Source organism: Tiliqua scincoides, chromosome 3 (assembly GCF_035046505.1).
Source record: "Tiliqua scincoides isolate rTilSci1 chromosome 3, rTilSci1.hap2, whole genome shotgun sequence".
In the NCBI taxonomy this organism is placed as follows: Eukaryota; Metazoa; Chordata; class Lepidosauria; order Squamata; family Scincidae; genus Tiliqua; species Tiliqua scincoides.
Genome location: NC_089823.1, coordinates 21,509,019 through 21,527,194, shown reverse-complemented (window position 1 = coordinate 21,527,194; position 18,176 = coordinate 21,509,019). Strand labels below are relative to the sequence as shown.

Below are 18,176 nucleotides of genomic sequence, written 5' to 3'. Positions count from 1 at the left end.
AATTATCCACTCAAATCACTTTGTTCCTGCATTTGCAGATTTCCCTCAACCTTCCTTTGCATATACCTGATAATACCTATTATTTGACACACTGGTAGGAAATAAAAGAAAATACAAACGAAAACACACATATGCCAAATGGCAAAACACAACAAAATTAATTACTTCATTTAATACTTAATCAACTCTATACTGCCAGCAGAAGCGTCCTTCTGATGGCAGCATCATAAACTAACACAACAGCACAGTGGCACACTAATAGAATAGGCCACCCAGGTACTAAGAGGAGAACTGGAAGGGGGTTACCATGTGAACTTTAACTAAGATGACAATAACGTAGCATAACAAGGAACTTTTTTTATATTCTTTTTAAGAGAACATCACCTTTCCAATTATTATTTTAATTCTCTTACTGAGAATGAATAAGTTGATCAAGCTTATTCATTCCTAATTTATATCACAATTTGAATGTGCTCCAAAAAAAATTTCCTTTAGTTAACTTACACAGACACTGACTGTTATAACTCATATTTATACTGTTGTACACTTTCAACACAAAGGTAACTTCTGATAGAAATTGCAAGAGGGATCTGAAAGCCTTAGGAACAGACCTCAACAAATGGGACTTGAACAAATGGGAAACCCTGGCCTCCGAGCAGTCCACTTGGAGGCAGGCTACACACCATGGCCTCTCCCAATTTGAAGAGACACTTTGCCAACAGCCTGAGGCAAAGAGGCAAAGAAGGAAGACCCATAGCCAGGGAGACAGACCAAGAACAGACTACACTTGCTCCCAGTGTGGAAGGGACCGGCACTCTCAATTTGGCTTTTTGATCACACTAGACGCTGTTCTAGAACCACCCTTCAGAGTGCGATACCATAGTCTTTCAAGACTGAAGGTTGCTATAATAGTAGCTAAACATACAAACTATTTAATCCTTGCATTTTTGCAACATTAGCTTTCCTGTTTAAATGCACACAAATTAATTCATCCTTTCCCAAAATCAGCACCTGAGCAACTGGCAAAGACTAGATGTGGGGCTGATTCAGCAAGGATACACACAACAGAGACACAGCCTAGAGATCAAGGGATAAAACTTCTAAGGGATAAGAAAGGAGGTAGGACTGTCTTTGGGGACTGGGTACAGAACTCAGGTTCGGAGTGCAGCCAGAAAGAAAGCTGCCATGGGACTGGACACTTTCTGAAAGGGTCACATCAGGGTCCCTGGAGCACAAAGGCGTTCCAGAGGTCTCCTCGCTGCTACCTCCTCCCTATGCTAGGAAAGGGCTTTGGAACTACGAGGGTCTCTGGACTGCTGGGCGTGTGCGGTGCTGGTCCCAGTCCAGAATCTACTGGTGGGACTCCTTAACCTCCTTTTGGTGGGGGTCACCTTTGGGGCCACCCTGCTCCCTGCAGGGATCCTGTTGGGATTTGGATTCTTATGTCATTCCAAGTTTCTGCACACCCAGGCATACTACTGCACAGCCCACTTGCACAATGTTGCATCAGTCGCACTGCTGGTGGCTGGCTTCACCTTGCTGGTGCCTCTTAGTCCTCACACTGGCTGCCTACTGCCACCTGACTCACCATCTCTAGCTGGGCTACTGCCTCATCCCCTACAGCAAAGCCATCTACAAGAACTTGCCAGCAATCCGCTACCACAGCTCTGGCTGCTGCTGCTGCGCCCAGGACAATGATGCTATAGAAAAGTCTGGGTTTGAGGATTGAAGTGTAAGGGGACAGTTCTGGGGCACAGAAATAACAGGGCAGAGGTTGGGACTGAGGAACATCAGCTGAGCTAGCCAAGCCAACCAACTTTAGGGGACTAGCATTTGTTTTTGTTTTTCTTTCCAGCAAACTGGATACTTCACTGCAGAGAGGTGTGCAATTGCACATCAGGCTCTCCCAGAACACAGACTCACTGGCATGCACTGCAAGCCCTAAATCCCATCAGTAACCAGGTTAGGTACAAAGATGCATCCAGCACAGGAAGAGAGGAAACCAGTGCCATCACCTACCTAGCAACATGGCTAACCAACACTGACACTTCCCACTCAAGATCACGGTTGTAGGAAAGCCAGAAGAGATGCAGCCACTCGCAAGGCAGGCAGGGGCTACAACAGTCTGCATTCCAGGGTAAAGACAAGGCAGATCTTACTGCAGCATTGCAAACAACTATGAGATTCATTCAGGTTCAGTTAGCAGAGGAGGGTGTCATGAATATGTATGGTTTAGACTTAGTAGCATTGCAAAGCCTGAACCAAAGTAACCCAGCAACACAGAGGGGCTTGCATTCCTAGCTGCAAGGAGCCTACAACCCATGGAAGGTGACAAGGTGGCACTTCCGTAGACTGTCAGGAACCTACCAGAGTGGAATGCAATGGGACCTCCAATGGGAAGGGGAAACCAAGGGAATAGCTTTGCAAATTGCTTTTAGCCCCACTGAGGGAAGACTCTGTCCTCAAGGGTTTCAGACACCCCCATCATCTGCTGCTCTTGCAACTTCCTGCAACCCAGGTACTCAACAAAGTAAAAATCCCTTTACCATGTTGGTTCATTGTCTATTGGGAACAAAAGTTCAGAATTTTGCCTTGCCGTTCAGCAAGCTACCAAAATCCTCTTTGTGGACTAGTAACTTGAGGACTGAGACTTTAAGTAAAGAAAGTGCTCAGTGCCTACAAGTGCCTATAGTTAAACCTAGAGGGTCTCAGTTTCCTTGGACTGAGACACTGGTTCTTACAGGGTGGTGGCAATACTACCGAACAAGGATCTTTGAGGGCTCTAGGGTTCAGACCCAACAACTCTGAGCATCCCAAAACCCTGGGAATGAGACCAAATATACTACAGAGGAGTACAAAAAAAACCAGAAAAAACAGAGACAGAAGAGGTGCCTGAAAAACAGAAGGACCTGCAAAATTCAATATTAGACACAAGAGAGCGAAGGTGGTGGTAAGGGAAGCTGGATTAAAGTGGCAACCTTTCCCTTGGGAAAATTCAATATACCTGCCTAGCAGAACAGTTCACCATCAGTTAGGTATAGCACATCTGACCCTATATATGTACTATATAGCACATACATAACCTTTCAAGCACACAAGACTTAGGACAGTGGTGCAGCCTTTAAAAAATCATTTCAAGCATTATTTTACTTGCAAGTAAAATCCTTTCAATTTTTTTTTTTAGACACATGACTGCGCAGAAAGGAAAAATTCTTACCCGAACCGAGCAGATCATAGTTTAAAATAGCTGCAACAGGGAGCCTACGCAACCAGTCTGGGAGACTGCCGAACAACCTCAGACAGACAGCTTCAGCTTAACTTTTGCTAAGAGCACAAGCAGGAAAACTTTTTCTTTTAACATTTAAACTGAAAAAACTCAGGACTTTCTAAAGTCCTAAAAACATGAGAACATACATTTATAAACAAGGGAAATTAACTCAGATTTCCCTCGCCTGGCCAGGCTGAAAACCGGAGTGACTCCACTGACTGTTAAAAAAAAACACAACTCACTGCCGTTAACTTAGCTGACTTTACCAGTTAACTAGAAGCACTAATTGCAACCAGAGGAATTAGAGAAGTTTATATAACCTATTTAGACAATAGGAGATAAGGCACATGTGATAGACAACATGAAACAAAGAAACATGAAACAAACAGGCAGCATAAAGTCAAAATCTCACACCTTCATACATGTCCATGGACTTCAAACACTCCAAACACATTACTCAGTCTATACACATCTATACCTATAAATAGCATATTTCTCATTACACATGCTTATAATTTACAGCTCTAATACACATGCAAAAGAATTAAACATTTCATACTTACTTTAGACTTCTTCCATTCTGAGGTTTCCAACACTGAAAGCACGCTTACAGTACAATCTTACCTCTCTTCTCTTCAGATGCCACGACAGCCTTATCACTTCAGGTACTAACTTCTGTTAGATCTCATTGTTGGATCAACAATAAGCACACTGTCCCTTTTAACTTAACTTTCCGCGTATTCGCTCCTCCTAAATCCTTACCTTGCCCCATATTCTTTTTAAACCAGCACACAAAAGCACGTAGCTCTGTTATAACTATTAAATCACTCTGGCTTAAACAACACAGCCTTAGACAGGAAGCAGATTCACTGACTATTTTTAGGAGCAAACTTTTCATTACAGAAACTACTTGAGTAACAAAGCAGCAAGTTTTTCCTCTGCTTTAATTGAATCACTTGCTTTCACTTTGATATTTACAAATTTAGAAGCTTTTCTATTCTTTCTCTGTCTCTAAAAACAGTGAGCACCATAAAGTTCGCTTATTAACTTTCCCACAGGTATGTCTACCACACACAAGGGTCCAGACAATATGTTACCTGTTTCCCCGCAGTTCTGGCCACCCAGAACTGGAACCTGCCTTACCCAGACAATAAAATCACTGGGGATACACACAATTGTCCCCAAGGGCCCTTATTTACCCAACAAGGTTTACCTAAGGTACCAGACTAGGAAACCTGCTCCTACTGTACCCTGTACTTACCTTGTTGTATAAGGTCCACACCCTCATGCAGCAACTCCACTGCAGCAACTCCACTGCAGTAACCTCTAACCTCTGGTCGACCAGACAGACAGACACTCAGACAACACTTAAACACATACTTGCCTGCTTGCACCACTCACACCAGTAGACATCATGTGCAATCAGGGGAGAAACCATCAGAACCTGTATCCCACGTCTTTTCCAATTCAAGTTGCTTTTTTTTTCTTTCTTCTTTTTCCTAACTGCTTAGCAGAGAACAACCAGAGTCCCATCTGGGTCAGCCAACTGATAGAGAGTTTTCTGGGACTTGGTCTCTGGGTCAAATGCTAAGCAGACACAGACTCCTTTACAAGCGTATAGAAAGTTTATTTACATGCTATTTACAGATTAGGAATAGATTAGGATGGATACAGGTTCGAAGTTACCTCATGGTGGATCGTTGATTTCTCTCTGAGAACCACACCCAAAACTCCTTTACTTGTACTCTGTCACAAACACCTGACCCATGTGATATTGCGTGTCACTTCCCTCTCCTTATTTGGCATACTGGTGCATGGTTCCAGCCCTAATTGGGAAGTCTGTTAGCCACGTATGGAGAAGTTTCTGGCCTGCAACTTTGATTACATAAGACCCTGGAATGTTCCTTTTGGGAAAGCTATGACACACATGTTTTTGTTCTCTGCAGGTCATCTTGACATAATGACTTTTCCTATCCTGGTTTTAACAGAAAAACTAGTCACTACTTTGGCTCCTAATTTCGGGTGTTTTATCTGAGAGAAGTTAGCTTAACCCTTAAAATCTCCATCACCCCATAATGGATTTTTCCTCCAGAAACTTGTCCAATCCCCTTTTAAAGGCGTCTAGGGTAGACGCCAGCACCACATCCTGTGGCAAGGAGTTCCACAGACCAACCACACGCTGAGTAAAGAAATATTTTCTTTTGTCTGTCCTAACCCGCCCAACACTCAATTTTAGTGGATGTCCCCTGGTTCTGGTATTATGTGAGAGTGTAAAGAGCATCTCCCTATCCACTCTGTCCATCCCCTGCATAATTTTGTATGTCTCAATCATGTCCTCCCTCAGGCGTGTCTTTTCTAGGCTGAAGAGGCCCAAACGCCGTAGCCTTTCCTCATAAGGAAGATGCCCCAGCCCCGTAATCATCTTAGTCGCTCTCTTTTGCACCTTTTCCATTTCCACTATGTCTTTTTTGAGATGCGGCGACCAGAACTGGACACAATACTCCAGGTGTGGCCTTACCATCGATTTGAACAACGGCATTATAATACTATCCTAACGTTCTTTCCAAGGGATGAGCAGTATCTGACTATTTGGAGTGATTGTGAGGTGAAATTAGAAGCCTTATGTTCATATTCAGCTATAGCTGTTGACTATATTGTTTAATAGTATCCCCTCATCAAAATTCTGAGCTGAACCTTGGTTCTGTTAGGTACTTGGTATAGCACTTTAGAGCAAACTTATATTATTGCAGTAGAGCCTTTTCCTCAGTAAATTACCTGGTGGCTTATATTGGTGGCATGTTTGGGTAAATGGATTTATTAATGAACTGTAGCTTAAGACGAATATGATTTGCTCTTCGACTATACATTTATTCCCACATCTCTTCGGTTTAGGGCACAACTTGAGAATGAAAAAAAGAAAAGGGAAATAGCAGAAAAAGAGAAGGAAAGAATAGAACGTGAAAAAGAAGAATTGATGGAACGACTAAGACAAATTGAAGAACAGACAATGAAGGCCCAAAAAGGTGAGTCCTTGCATCACGCCTATTTTGCTTGATAACTGGGGGTGTTTCTGTTTAGAAGACACTGTTACTTTGCTGCCTGGTTTGATATTAAAAAGTTGTCTTCTAGTTACATAAATTTTTTGTACCCAATCACACGCAATACTTATGCAAGAGGATAGATAGTACTACATGTTTGCAGTTACACTCAATAGTATTCAGACTTAGGTGTTATTAGATTAAATACTATTGTGGTTAACTGCAAACGTGTAATGTTCTCTTTCATAAATATTGAGTGTGATTGGGTACAAAGGATTTATGTGACATTGTGGATTTACCATATATAATAGTGATTATGAATGTTCAGTTTTAAAGAAATTAATAATTGAAATCAGTGGCTCCCAAAAGTTTTAGCACCAGGACACACTTTTTAAAATGACACATTATTGGGGCCCACATAGCCTAAAAAAAATTTCCTTTTACCAGCAGCTTAAACTGCCTTCTGGAGCATTTGTTGAGCTCCACGTTCATTGAATTAGGACCATTTTGGTAGCTTTGCATTCCCCCTCACCTGACCTTTGATAAGAGCAGAGGCATGGTTGCCTACTCCTGAGTTAAAAAGCATGTGTGACTCAGTTTAGCTTTCCATAGGGCTCAATGCTTAGAGTGTAGAACTTCCTCCTTGAGAGTTGGTTGGAGGCTGCATTCATTGGATTGGGACCATTCTGGTGGTATTGCATTCCCCTTGATATGGGAATATTGGTGTTACATTCCCCTTGATATGCATTCCCCTTGATATTCCCCTTTGAGATGGGCCCTAAAGACTGCAGTACCAAAGGGTGTGTCTATAATGGTGATTGGGCAGCAGTGCTTCCCACCCCAAGTAGCAGCTTGTTTAACCCTTGATGCACATAACCTAATCTGCCTTGTCAGTTTCATGACCCACCAAAAATTGGCTCACAACCCATTGGTGGGCCCCAGCTTGCAGTTTGAGAAACACTGGTTTAAATAAAATCAATGGAATCAATAGTAGTAACTGTGTTCTATATAGAGTGTTCATTACTGTTTTAAGCTTGGAACTAGCAGCTGCCACTCTGAGAAATAGATTTGTCTAAATGACAGTGGGTTGCATAGCGGAAAGATCTATTAAGTTTATTTTAAAACTGTAATTAATCTCCTAGTCACCTAATACTTAGTCTCTTAATCTCATTTATGTAGGTCAGATAATTAAAATAGTAATAGAGATCTGTATGGAGAAATCATCTCCAAAGGAAAGGGAAATGCAGACAAGGGAGGAAATGTCAAAGAAGATAGGCAAGGAAGAGAGCATACTGGACAAGGAACAAAACGTGTAATGTAATTCTCACCCTTAGCGAGTTCAGGAAAAGCACCGTCAAATTGGATTTACCTCTGGAGCATTCCTAACCGATTATGAATAAAGACTTCACACTGTTGAACTTCTTTTTTTGTGGCTTCTGGTTTTTGGCAAGATTTCATATGGTATTTTTATGCTACCTCTCAGTAACTCTTTGTGCTGTATTTTTTAAAATGTACAATTTATAAAAACGTAATTGGGCAAAATAACCAATGTCTCCAAAGAAGAGAAAAGTGCTAACACTTGGTAGTGCAGCATCCCTTATCCAAAGTGCTTGGGACCAGAAGTGTTCTGGATTTCATATTTTTCCATATTTTGGAATACTGGTGTATACGTATTGATCTTGGAGTTGGGGTCCAAATCTAAACACAAATTCATTTGTGTTTCATATACACGTTATATACATAGCCTAGTAATTTTATGTAATATTTCACATAATTTTGTGCATTAAACAAGGTTTGTGCATGAAACAGTTTGTGGTTCTATTTCTTTAGGTAAAAGGGTAAAACAAAAAGTCATGTTGGCGCTCAATAAAAGTTCCATATTGTGGAATTCTGGATAAGGGATGCCCAACCTGTACTGAAACTTTTAAAATGATTTGATATGAGAACTGCTAGTGCTCAGCAAGAAATAAATAATGCAAGTAAAGCTGCCTGTGCATCTGAAACAAAGGCCACTTGTGGCATCTCTAAGTGGTGCTGCATCTCTTGCTTGGTTGTAGCCATGCATTCCAGTTGTCTTCTGCTGGGATTGGGTAGTGATATCTCTGTTTTGGTTACCATTGGATCATTCTTATGTAGAAGTGAAAATTACCTGCATTCACAGAAGGCACCCCAGGCAAAGCACTGCTTGCAGAAACACAGGGATGGGCTTTTCTGAGGACACATCCTTTTTACTCTAACTCTTTTGATGGAAGAGTAAAGTGTCTATCCAGTTTAAAATACAGAAACAAATGGTTTGTCAACTTGAAATTCACTGCTGAATTGAAGTTTATTTAACTGATAATGATCTACACTGCCCATAATAAAAATATTATTTTCTGGTGTCTGTATAAGCTCCATCAGATAACGAAATGGTCAGAAGTAACGAATGAACAAGGATCTGACAGTTCATGTTTAGAGGGCAAGCACATAGTTTACCATTAGATCAGATGTATTATAATTGGTAAATGCTAGTATTTTTCAACCAAGAAAGAGCAATGGCATTGACCAGTGATTTTCAACCTTTTTCATCTCATGGCACACTGCCAAGGCACTAAAATGGTCAAGGTACACCACCAGGTTTTTGACAATTGTCAAGGCGCACCATGCTGCCAGTTGGGGCTCACATCTCCCATTGGCCCTATTAATAAATGACCTCCCCCCAAATTCCTGTGGCACGCCTGTGGACCACAGCACAGTGGCTGAAAATGGCTGGCATTGACACATGCAAGCCTTGTGGTTCAAACCAAACAAACACATAGTTTATGTAGTTTAAACCTCAAGGAGGAAACATGCTCCCATTAAAGTGTGGCCAGATACAAAAAAGTGTACATAGAAAAGGCTGGGGTAAATTCCAGATCCTTGAGCTTTGCTTAAGAATTAAAATACTTTTTAAAAATGTGTGTGCAGGATTGATATCTTCAAATTGGATCCAGGTGCCAGAGAATTGGAAACGTGTTTGCAGCCCTTGGAAGAGGGTGTCTGAATTTATATCCTGTTTTGCCATCATGGTAGCCTTGTATTAGATCAGCTGGTATCTTCCTATCCTGTCTTTCACACATGCTTGCTGTTACTCCTCCTGACACAAATGGTTTACATATTTACATAAGGACCAAGTCTTTTTGTAATCTGAGGCATAGCATTGTTCTCTGATCTTGGAAAATGTATAAAAAACTTCTATGTGTTATTCCAGATGAGCAAGCTTCCTGCCAACCACGTAAGGTGCAGAAAGCACTACAGTGTAAACTCAGCACTGGGTAACAATTTGATTAATCTGTGGTACAAACAGTCCTAGATGATTTTGGTTGAAAGCTATTGTATCTACACCTACTCTTGGTTTTTAGAAAGCAGTGTAGGACTCTAATTTTATACAGTCTTCAAAATCTTTTAGGTTATTTTGTTAATCCTTGGCCCCCTGAATTACTTTAAAATTACAGAATTACTTTAAAACTTTTGGGTGTCTATTCCTCAGGGGATAAGTTTTGATTCATTTATAAACCTTTGTATAGAATTGGAAGAACAGACAAGGAGAGCTCTGGAACTGGATCAAGAACGAAAGAAAGCAAAAGAGGAAGCGGAGCGCCTGGAAAAGGAACGTAGAGCTGCAGAAGAGGCAAAAGCTGCTCTGGCGAAACAGGCCGCTGATCAGATGAAGAATCAGGAGCAGCTGGTAAGATGTTAAGCTGATTATGTTGGAACATATTGTTTCATAAGAGAGCTCGCTCAAAACAAGGAAGCAACATGCCTTTTCAACTAAACCATGCAGGTCTTGCAAGATATTCTTGGGGGGGGGGTGGGTGGGAGGAAGGAGACTAATATTGCCATTTTTTTCAGTTAGATGGGCTTTCTTTGTATAGGGAGAAAGAGATCTATAGATTTTTTTTCTATATAACCTGTTCCACAAAATATAAGTACTCTTCATTACTTCTTGGTGGTGCCTTGTTTGTAGAATGCTTTTGCCAAGAAAGCATGCCTGATTCTTATGGTGTTGTGTGAAAACATTTTTTATTCTATCAAGTTTCTGAATTTTTAAATATATAAATCTATTTATATTTCTGTGGTTGACTTATTCTGTTTAGTAGTGACTGTTTATTTTATATTCTGGTTGTATATCAACTTGCAGTTTTGTGTGCGTTTTAATAAACTTAACCCAGTGGTCTTCAACCTTTTTTGTGTCATGACCCCAACAAACAAAGTATGAGACAGAGGACTCACCTTAAATTTCACACCCTAGACCCTACCTTCCCACCCTACCCTGTCACCATCCACTTTCCTCCCCGTCATGCCCTCCCAGCACTGTTCATTTAACCAAATATTCTTATTAGATGGAGCAGAACAATTACCATGTAGCCTGGCACTACTTAAAGCTATTTAGCACACTTGCTAAAACATGAGCAGGACTGGGACACAATCTTCTGGCACCTGAAGGGGTACACCAAATGTCCCTGCTTTACCTGGTGGTACTCTAGTTCAGTGACCTGCAATCTATTTCATTCCTGTAAGTTGCCACAACCTCACAACTGAGGCTTGGCAACTCCTTTGAGGTTTTGACCCCAAGGTTGAAAAACACCAAATTAACCTATTAACTGTAAAATTTAGGTTTTGCACAGAAGAATCATAGCTTAGTAGTATAATACAGAAGGTCCTAGGTTCAATTCTTAGCATCCCCAGGGTAGGACTGTGAAAGAACTTATCTGAAAGCCTGAAGAGCCTGTACCAGTTAGTGTATTGTTCTAAATGGACCAATGTAATCTAACTTGGTATAAAGTAGCTTTGTGCTCTGTGTGTTTATAGGTGACAGACTTTCAAGGGTCATGCAGCAGATTCTATTCTAGAAGCAGAAAAGAATGTAATAATTTAGCTGAACCCATGAGGCAAAATTAGTAGGTTTTTCTATATCACAGAGTATTGCATAAGTTTGCCCTAAAGTTGGAATTTTTTCTTGCTTTTTAGGCAGCAGAACTTGCTGAATTCACTGCAAAGATTGCTCTCTTAGAGGAAGCCAAGAAGAAGAAGGAGGAGGAAGCTTCAGAATGGCAACACAAAGTAATTTTTTAGTACACTAAAACCGAATTCTGAACTACATTCCAGGGCCTCTAGGAGAATTAACAAAGGAACTTTGAACAATGATAGCTATCAGATTCTCACTTTGTTTGCTGGAACATGCTTTTAAAAACCAACCAACCCTTTTAGTATCTTTGTACAGGCATATTTTCCTAACTAGTATGAGAACAAATCTCGGTCTTGCGTATGCCCCTTCTCTACCTTTTCTCTTTTCTTCAGATAGGAAATAAAACTGTCCATTGCAACATAGATTCCATCCATATTCAGGATTACTCTGAACCTGCTACTTGCCTTTAACTTGAGAGTATGGATACTCAGTTCAGGGCACTCCCAGATACAAAAGATAATCCAGGCTTTCACTGGGTCATGGTAAGCTCTGCCTAACAGAATGAGGATGGAAGGCCTGCATAAACTAATCACTTTCATTCCTATCTGATAGAAAAGTGTTCTAACAAATGGGGTGGGAGTGTACTGCTAAATTGACTTCTGTGGACAAGGAGAGGGAAACTTGTCTGTATTTATGAATACAGTGGGCTTACACAAGGGTTATATTTCAGTGCGTTAAAGCTAAAATTGCATATACTCAAAATTACCTTGAGCACAGCTCTGGTTCCCTTCAGAGGGCTCAGGTGGAGCAGAGTCTGGCTCAGTGCAGGTCTGGGGGACACATGTTGAACCAGATGTATAGATGAAAAACCTGTGGATAAACAGGCACCACCTGTAGATAGTATTTAGAAAGAAGAGATGGCTTATGAGTAGAGGTGCTTAGTTCATTGCTTCAGCTGGTATCTCCTCTCCTTGAAATAATTAGTAAAGTAATTTAAACCTAGCAGCTATGACCTAAAATTTTTTTACTGGTGTTAATAGAAGTCCATCCAGTCCCATTGCCTCATATCCCTATTTTAAACCATTTCTGCCCAATGTTGCATATATGCAACAGGGACCAAATGTGTACACCTGTGGGCTGGGCAAAAATGGGTTAAAGTGCAAACTTGGTAGCTGTCAGTGGCTTGTGGACTATATATATGTTACTTGCAAGTTTGGGTACTTAAATTTGCTTGCTTGCTTGCTTTCTTCCCTCCCCAACTTGTTTTTCCTTTTGTATTATGTCTATTAGGTTGTTAACCTATGTGTTTATTTAATCTTTATTACTACTTAGGCTTTTGCAGCCCAAGAAGATCTGGAAAAAACCAAAGAAGAATTGAAGACTGTAATGTCGGCCCCTCCGCCTCCACCACCCCCACCCCCACCGGTAATTCCTCCAACAGAGAATGAACATGATGAACAGGATGAAAATAATGCTGAAGCTAGTGCAGAATTGGCTTCGGATGGGGTTGTGAACCATAGGAGTGAGGAAGAGCGTGTAACGGAGACGCAGAAGAATGAACGTGTTAAGAAACAACTTCAGGTAATGTGAAGGCTTACAGTAATGTGTTGTATGACTATAAATCAGAAAGCATCTTAAGTGTGGTACATAAGTTTGTGCCCATCAGGATTTTCTACCCATGCTACAGTGACCTGTGGCCACAGTGTATGTTGCTTTGCAAAGTCCTCTTGCAAGCCTTCTTAAATTTGGGCATTCCTTTGTTATGAAAAAGGTTGTGTTTCATAAGGTGGACTTGGGAACACGAAATGGAACATCTCCTTTCATTTCTTTAGCAACTGTTTGTTATGGGAACAGTCAACTCTTCTGCTGCTTGGGGTATTGTGTTGACTGGGAATACTGCAGCATTATGTGCTTGTGTGATGGGAATGTAGCAGCACATTTTTACTTTTAAAGGAAAGTACTGTTAATGTTTGGGAATAATGCATTGAGTTTCCATTAAAATCTATATTGTATCATGAAACTCTTGCTTTTATTTACTCAAGCTACTCAGCACCTCTTTTAAATTGAAAAAGCTTAGATTCAATTACACTTTAGTTGAAGTTCTTGGAGTAGACTGTTTGCTGAGTTTCCATTAAGGCCTCTAGGGTCCTTTAATAATGCATGTAAAGGTATCTTACTTTGGAAGGGCATTAAACCAATGTGTGAGGTTCTTGGCAAAACTGTTTTATGAATAAGTGATGTTGTCTAAGGTATAAATATAAACACTGCATTTGGGAAAAGTTGATAGCTTCATTTGGTCATAGAAGTTAGCTATTACAGTGTAACAGATTAAATTGCTACCTCTTTTTAAAAAAGAGAGAACTTTTTATATCATATGATGGCTTAAGTGGTGGATTTGCCAAACTACTGGTAGACAATGAATTAATAGGGTTCTGTGATTAAAAACCCACACAAGAATTGCCGGCAGGAAAAAAGAATCTTAGCCCTTACCCTAACCCATTGAATCTTCCTACCATAACCCATGTGGGCTAAATCTGTGTGGGTTTATTTCCATGTGGGCTTTTTTCTGGTTACTAGTTAATAGTATTAATAGTTGTCTTGGGCATTTGCTCTGGCAGAGGAAAGGCAGAGTATAAATCTTTTAAATAAATAATAGTACTTGTATACTGCTTCCTCCTCCATCATGGCCTTGTCTTCTGTAATTCTTCCCATAATATGTGAATGAGGAATTGTATCTATATAAGCTGTAGGCAGTCATTGAAAATCATGGAAGCTCGTAAACTGCTTTTTGAAAAAAATGTGTATTATGAGTTAAGCCTTTGAACATGGTGGACTGTGACTAAAGTAACAAGGTCCTTCTTGTGAGCAAAATGCTCCTTCTGTTCTCAGAAGTATTTCTTGGGATGCAGCTGTTTGAATACCAATATTTGCTACTTCCAAGAGTTCTTATTGTTGCCTTGGGCATTTTGATATGATGGGTTATAATTATTACAACAAAATTTGTAATTGGCTCTCTGTAAGGGTACATTTCTATTAGCCTTTGCTGCTACATGCACCCTCTTTGTTAGGTAGAAAATTCTATGTCATTTGGGCACAGTTCAGCATGCATGTGTACAGTGGGCCCTCATCTGCGGGTTCAGCATCTGAGAATTTGAATATCCGTGGATGCCGAACCTGATGCTGGAAGGCCTCAGAGAACCTCTCGGTCATGACTGGAAGTGGCTTCTGGTTGCATTGGGTGGAGTCTTGAAGTGTGGGGAGGACCACGCACAGCTTCCCCATGCCTCAGAAAACCTCCCGGATGAAATTGGAAGGTGCTTCTGGTTCGTGTCAGCAAACCACAAGTGACTTCCAGTCATGCCCAGGAGGCTTTCAGAGGTGCAGGGAGGCTGTGAGCGACATCTGGACAGCCAGGCATGGCCCTCAGGTAAGGAAGTCCGTTATCCATGGAATTTGGTATTTGCAGAGGATCCTGGAATGGATCCCCCATGGCCACTAAGGACCCCACTGTATTTAAATTTCATTGGGAAACTCTGAGTGCACTGATTTACAATTTAGGGTCTTGATTCAAAGGACTGCACAGTGAACTTCTGAGCCTCCCCCATACTTTGAGATATGCTGTCCCCAAAACCTTGAACTTCAGGAGTAGTTTCCATAGCAGCGTGGGGAGCTGCTTCTAGGTGTGAGTGTGGGTGAGAAGAAAGAGAGGCCCTGGTGTTCTTTTTCCAAACCTCTGTGCTGTTTGAGTCACAGATGAAATACCAGTTGATCAAGTAGTAGGAAAATACCAGAAGTAACTGAATTTAAAAAATCTGTAATGATTGTTAAATGTCAAACAATGCTTATTTTATGTGTCTTGGTCAGAAGACTCTGGCATAGTCTCAGCTGATGCTTTATACCAAATAAAGTATTGATAACTTGGAGACACCTAAACTTCAGTACTTTATTTGACAGGCCCTGAGTTCTGAGTTGGCTCAAGCCAGAGATGAAACCAAGAAAACCCAAAATGACGTCCTTCACGCTGAGAACGTTAAAGCAGGCCGTGATAAATACAAGACTCTCCGACAGATCCGACAAGGCAATACAAAGCAGCGCATTGATGAATTTGAAGCAATGTGAGAGCTGTTGTTTTGCATATATGTTCTTCATTAAGCTTGAACCACCAGCAGAGAAACAGGCCTTTCCATATATGAAAGGAACACACTCCACCTTGCCAAAGCACTGACCAGTTTGTGGTTAAACCACATTTCATGACAGTCATTCAACAATAAGGCAGCCTTTCATCTCTGACTCTTTATGGGGGTGGTAGCAGTTTCCATGATCTCATATCCCATATTATATCTTTTTGTGTGCATGGGTGAAGTTTGGAAAGCTCTTCTCAGTTTGGCCAGTTGGCAAGAAGTTTGGTATTGCTCAATATATGATTCATTTTGGGGTGTCTTCCCCTAAGGTGGAATTCTTTTGGTGTTTCATGTCCCGTCATCATTGATGGTTTTCTTTGCCTGCCTGTTCACAAAGGTCTGGATGCCAGGTAGCTGTTCCAGTATACGTTTTTTAAATTAAAAAAGTGGAACACTACCTGTAGAAAGTCTTCTGCTTAACAGGTCTCTTACAAAAGCCTTGAGTTTTTAAAATAAAAGTAGGAAAAAAGAAATGCTAAATTATCCTACCTTCATATTCTGTTGTCATATATGAATTGCAGTTCAGAAAACCTGGACCTTTCTGGCAAGGGAGCATATGAAAACATCAGTCCCAAGGAGGGGACAGTATCCTACCTCACTACTATATACATGATGACTGGTCCCTCAAACACCTTATTGAAATGCTGATTATGTTATGCTGGACTCCTCCATAGCTAAACACTACACAAGTGTAGGAGCCTTTACTCTTTAATATTTTGTTTTGTTACAGCATAGATTTATAGAACTCAAACAGTATTGTTCAGCTGCCTTTTTGTTGAGTAAAATTGTGCATCATGTATTTTTATGTTTTAAAAAATGTTACCTGTCACTGGTATGAGATCCAATGAGAGGGTGTGAAATGTTTAGATGAGCCTATTTTCTGGTTTCCTTTGTATTCACTCAACATGGCAGTGAGTCTCATTTCCTAATGAAGTATGTGCATAAAACAATACTGCCTTCCTTTTAGGGCCCATCTGCACTAATGTTCTTTCTGTTCCTTCCATCATATTTCTGAAGATTGCAAGGAAACAGCATACAAACACTTTGCGTTTTCATATAACCCAGTCATGGGAATTGTGGCAAAACAGGGGCAAATGAGTTGTATGAGCAAACCTTTAGACTGAAGGTCTGCACACATCTGAGTATGTTTATGTTGAATCACTGTATTGCTCTTAACTGTTTTTCTTTGGAATGGGCAAGACTAGGCACTAAGTTTGAAGACATATAGCTTATAGAATCAAACTGAAATTATGTACAATTTTTCACGCCTTATACTTTGTAGTTGGGAGAAAGAAAGAAGACCTGCTTTCTCTGAGGATGGTTCAACTATCTTCTGTTTGGAATTATGCACTCAAAAATGTACACTTATCCATTAAAATTGCCATTTTATTAAATATTCATGCACAAGTTCTTATGAACCCTGTTGGACTGGGTTTTTTTCTGAATTTAAGGGAGATCTGTGGAGGGAGGCCATCATGAAAGGGACACACTTTCACACTCAATTTTGTGGGTAAATGTAGCTAGCTAACCTTAAATTGTACAATGATCCATGTATCCATGTGTACAAATGTTGTGCACATGCTCCAAACACTGATTGTCCTTGGCATTTTTACTTTCAGCAGCTGAAAATGAGGGCACAAATTTTTATGCTCTGAATCATGAGACCTGAATTTCCACAGTGTTTGAAAATTTTGCCATAGCACGTGGATTATTGTGCTTTAGTGGTTCTTCCCTGAAGTGTGTGCACAGTCATTGATATGCCAGGGAATCAGTGTGAGAGGAACAATACCAGCTAGATTTGCTGTTCATAATCTACATTGGATAGATAGGATTTAATTAAATGGATCGAATCCATTTATAAAGCTGTGTGATTTTTTTTCTAAGAGACCAGGAATAAACATCTGTAACACATTTTTCCCCACAGTGCACGAAGTGGTGATAATGCTGGTTACCACCTTTTGGGGAAAATGCTTACTGAGGCAGGTATATTACAAAAATACTTAGTGAAGAATTTTTCAACATGCTTCCCCAATCCTTTCCTCACCCCCTCCCCTTAGCATCATGTTTTGTGTTGTAAAATTAAGCTACAGTTAATAACATCTATTATTTTGGATAACATTCTTTGGCTAACAATAAAGAGAATACAGTTGATTTTCCTGAGGTCCACTGTTGTTATTTAATCTCATCTTTCCCCAGTCAGAATGTTTGGTCACGTTGTCAAAAACATTATTTTTCTAGAGAGGTGAATGAACATCCTTATGATCACATTACAAAATAGTGTTCTGACAGAAGTATAAGCAGGAACTGCAACTGGAGAAGGGCAGGGCACTAAGTTCTCACCTACAACTGTGAGGAAAACCTGTAACTTTGAGTTCAGAAAAGATGGATTATTGGCACAAAACTGCTCTTGAGGACCAACAGCTGCAGGCACTCATGCAGCAAAGTTCTCAAGGCATATGCTGCCAGTTTTGGAATACATAGTTCTTAACTTCTGCTATTAAAGTAACTTAATGACAGTCCATGTAAGCGAAAGCTACTCAGTTGAGATTTTTTCAAGGTTCTGTTTAATACCAGCCTTCTGCCTTTCTCAGTTCAGATACAGTATGCGTTATGTTGGGTTTGTAGCAGCCTTCAGTCAAACCAGTGAAGGAATGCAATGAATTGATTGGATTTGGATAAAGCCCCACTTGGCCATGAAGATCTCTGAATGACCTTGGGCTCAGTTATTAGGCCAACATACCTTGCCAGAAGTCTGAGAGAAA

The 18,176-nt window shown here is 40.5% G+C and overlaps 1 protein-coding gene across 2 annotated transcripts in view; it reads left to right on the top strand.

Moving 5' to 3' along the window:
- The window catches only part of RDX (radixin), a 60,903-nt gene extending 43,338 nt beyond the window's left edge, over nt 1-17,565 (top strand). For both annotated transcript variants that reach the window (XM_066618814.1, XM_066618815.1), the window contains 5 exons: nt 6,161-6,291; nt 9,852-10,012; nt 11,296-11,388; nt 12,566-12,814; nt 15,188-17,565. In XM_066618814.1, the coding sequence (XP_066474911.1) occupies nt 6,161-6,291; nt 9,852-10,012; nt 11,296-11,388; nt 12,566-12,814; nt 15,188-15,352 (799 nt within the window). In that variant the 3' untranslated portion in view covers nt 15,353-17,565. The remainder of the gene's footprint in view (nt 1-6,160; nt 6,292-9,851; nt 10,013-11,295; nt 11,389-12,565; nt 12,815-15,187) is intronic.
- Nucleotides 17,566-18,176: the final 611 nt, after the last annotated feature.